The sequence below is a fragment of the Nerophis lumbriciformis genome, linkage group LG08, assembly GCF_033978685.3.
Source record: "Nerophis lumbriciformis linkage group LG08, RoL_Nlum_v2.1, whole genome shotgun sequence".
Taxonomy (NCBI): Eukaryota; Metazoa; Chordata; class Actinopteri; order Syngnathiformes; family Syngnathidae; genus Nerophis; species Nerophis lumbriciformis.
The window spans coordinates 52454434-52457775 of NC_084555.2; the positions used below are offsets into that span (position 1 = coordinate 52454434).

At 52.0% G+C, this 3342-nt stretch overlaps 1 protein-coding gene across 1 annotated transcript; it reads left to right on the forward strand.

Moving 5' to 3' along the window:
- Nucleotides 1-772: 772 nt before the first annotated feature.
- zfp36l1a (zinc finger protein 36, C3H type-like 1a) lies at nucleotides 773-2893 on the forward strand. Its single transcript, XM_061968046.2, has 2 exons — nucleotides 773-979; nucleotides 1581-2893. Exons 1-2 carry the CDS (start codon nucleotides 929-931, stop codon nucleotides 2613-2615), a joined length of 1086 nt encoding a protein of 361 aa, XP_061824030.2. The 5' UTR covers nucleotides 773-928; the 3' UTR covers nucleotides 2616-2893.
- The last annotated feature ends 449 nt before the right edge of the window (nucleotides 2894-3342 follow it).

Here is a 3342-nt window from a genome sequence, read left to right on the forward strand (position 1 = left end):
TGGACTCTCACACTATTATGTTAGATCCACTATGGACTGGACTCTCACTATTATGTTAGATCCACTACGGACTGGATTCTCACAATATTATGTTAGATCCACTATGGACTGGACTCTCACTATTATGTTAGATCCACTATAGACTGGACTCTCACAATATTATGTTAGATCCACTATGGACTGGACTCTCACACTATTATGTTAGATCCACTATGGACTGGACTCTCACTATTATGTTAGATCCACTATGGACTGGACTCTCATAATATTATGCAATGATTGATTGATTGATTGACCTGTTTATGTTTTTAATAGTGTTTTTACAATCTGTCAGCCACTTTTGTGTGCGGGCCACAAATGGCCCCCAGGCCGCACTTTGGACACCACGCCTCTAGAAGGTTCCGCAGCCTACTGGGGGTGTGAAGGAGTTAATAACCGCCACACTAGTTTGGAAAGTCCCAGCAGTGATGTTAGAAGCAATTAGGGAGTAAATTAATGACAGAGCAGCCAGCGGAGGGGAGGATAAAGAAGTAAACAACAAGCTCAAGCTATCATAAATAATTCATCAAGCCGTGTCTGACTTTTGTTTAACACTTTACTTACTTGAACTCTGCTTGAAAGCAGCAAACATGTCTGCTGCCTCGAGCAAGAAGCAGAAAAAAAAAAGGAGTCAGAAATAATAAAAAAAAAAATAAAAAAAAAAGAGGGGAGGGAGTAAAAGTCGTCAAAGTTGACGCCCAGCGGCGAGGCTCCTCCTGCGGGAGGATTATAAGGCAAATGTCGGGGCGGGCCAGCGGCACTGGGGAGTTGAAGGACCCGCAAAACACGCACTGCAGCACGGCCTCAACTTCCAAACAACCCGCCGGTTTGGTTGTTGTTGTTTTTTTTTTTTTCTCTTCGCGCCCGGAACAACTCCCCCCCCCCAATCATGAGCACGGCTGTGGTGTCGCCTTTTTTCGACTTTGAAGCGATGAACAAGGTAACTTTTATGTCTTTTTTCCCCCTCAACAGTTAGCTGCCGGGCTAGCTAGTTAGCATGGTTAGCTTGTGTGGAGGAATGATGCCCTCGTTTTTTCCCCCCCTCTCATCGTTTTAAAACCTCTTCTTACCTGTACGTGCTCTTTACGCCTGCCCTGGACTGTGTTATGGCGGCAGGAATGGAGTTTATTTTTTTTTACCGTGTTTGAAAAAAGTTGAGTGCGGGCTAGTTAGCTTGTTTGGAGTGCGCCACTTTTTTTTTTTCCTTTTTTTTTTTTTTTTTTTTAAGGCTGATCCCAAATCAGCCACATGCTCGCTAATCATTCACCAGATTTGTCTGGCATTAACCCTCCTTTGGACAGATTAGCTGTCTAATATTTTGTCCGCCACAACAACAACAAAAATACCACATTTAATGTCCCTCCTAATTGCAGCATATTAACAGTATTTTATATAAAAGTGCCACTTTTTTTTACTCAGGCGGCCACACATTCCCCGCCAGGGCAAGCGGCCAAAGCAGCTGCCGCTCCGTTCTTTAGACCTGCATCCGCTTGTCCGAGCCAGAAAAAGTCACACAGTAATTATTTGTGTCCTTTCCGCAGAACAACAAGCTGCTCGGCTTCAACAACAACAACAACCCCATGACGGTCCCCAACGTAGCCATGCCCAGCCCCGCCGGAGCCCTGCTGGACAGGAAGGCGGTGGGCTCCCCCTCGGCGGGAGGCGTGTACCAGCGGCGGCACTCGGTCAGCAGCGGCACCAAGTTCAGCCAGAACCAGTTCCTCAACAGTCTGAAGGCGGCCGAGCACTCGTTGCTGATCTCCGGGGCGAACAAGGAGAACCGCCTGCGGGACCGCTCCTTCTCCGAGACGGGCGAGCGGCTCCTCAACAAGTGCCTGGGCCCCGCCAGCCCCACGGGCAGCCAAGTGAACTCTAGCCGCTACAAGACGGAGCTGTGCCGGCCCTTCGAGGAGAACGGCGCCTGCAAATACGGCGACAAGTGTCAGTTCGCCCACGGCATCCACGAACTGCGCAGCCTGAGCCGCCACCCCAAGTACAAAACGGAGCTGTGCCGCACCTTCCACACCATCGGGTTCTGCCCGTACGGCCCCCGCTGCCACTTCATCCACAACGCCGAGGAGCGCCGCGGGCCCCCGCTCAAGTCGTCACTCTCCTGTTCCTCCTCCACCGGCGAGATGGAGCGTCCCCGGCTGCAGCACAGCTACAGCTTCGCCGGCTTCTCCAGCTCGGCGGCGCTCCGGGACAGCCCCACGTCCGTCACCCCGCCGCCCATGTTCTTCCCCGACGAGGTCTCCGACTGGCCCAGCAGCAACCCCTTCACCTACTCCAGCCAGGAGCTGGCCAACCTGTTCGGGCCCAGCTTGAGCAGCAACCCCACGGGCCCGGACCCCGGACACCCCACGCCCCCTTCCCCGACCAGCACGCCTTACTACTTCAGACCCATGTTGGAGTCCCCTCAGATGTTCGAGTCCCCGTCCAGCCCTCCCGATTCCCTCTCGGACCAGGAGGGCTACCAGAGCAGCTCCGGGGGCAGCCTGAGCGGCTCCGAGTCGCCCACGCTCGACACCACCCGCCGCCTGCCCATCTTCAGCCGCCTTTCCATCTCCGACGACTAGACTCTTTATCTTATTCTGGGTTTTTTTTTCTTTCTTTTTTTGACACGAGGAGAACGGTGGCGCGCCCCCCCCCCTTTCTACCTCTCGCCCGGGCGGCGTGGGCGCCGCGAGGACGTAGCGAGTAGAGGGAAGCGTCAGCTAATCATTTCATCCCCGCTAATCTGCACACAGTTTATTTTGTTGACGTGTCATAGTGCCAAAAACGACACCCGAGAGAAAACGGACAACAAAAAATAAATCACGACAAATGACTTTTTTTTTTTTTTTTTTTTTTTTTTTTGCAAAGTGCGCCTGTTTTTCGGGGGGGGTTATTTTTTGGGGGGTTTTGTCATTTTTGCTTTCCAAAGTGGCCTTAGAAAAGAGAGGAGCCCCCAACCCCCAACTTCCTGGAGGACAACAAAAAAAAGTTATGAATAGTTTTTTAAAGTCACTTCAGAAAAAAAGTCATTAAAAAGTGCCTGGGGGGGGGCAGGGGGAGATTTTGGGTGAATGGACTGTTTGTTTCCCCCCCCACCCCACACCCACCACCCCACACCCACCACCCCAGTGTCTTATGTAATTGTGATCTGGGTGAGTCTGCAGGAAGGACTTTGAACTGGAAGTTGCCCCCCCCGCCCCTCCCCCTTATCTCTTTCATCCTGTTGCTGGTCACTGGCTCGTTTATTTTATTTTCGGGAACTTACCTTTAAGTGGCCCCGCCCCCTTTTTTCCCCCCCATCCTCACCTG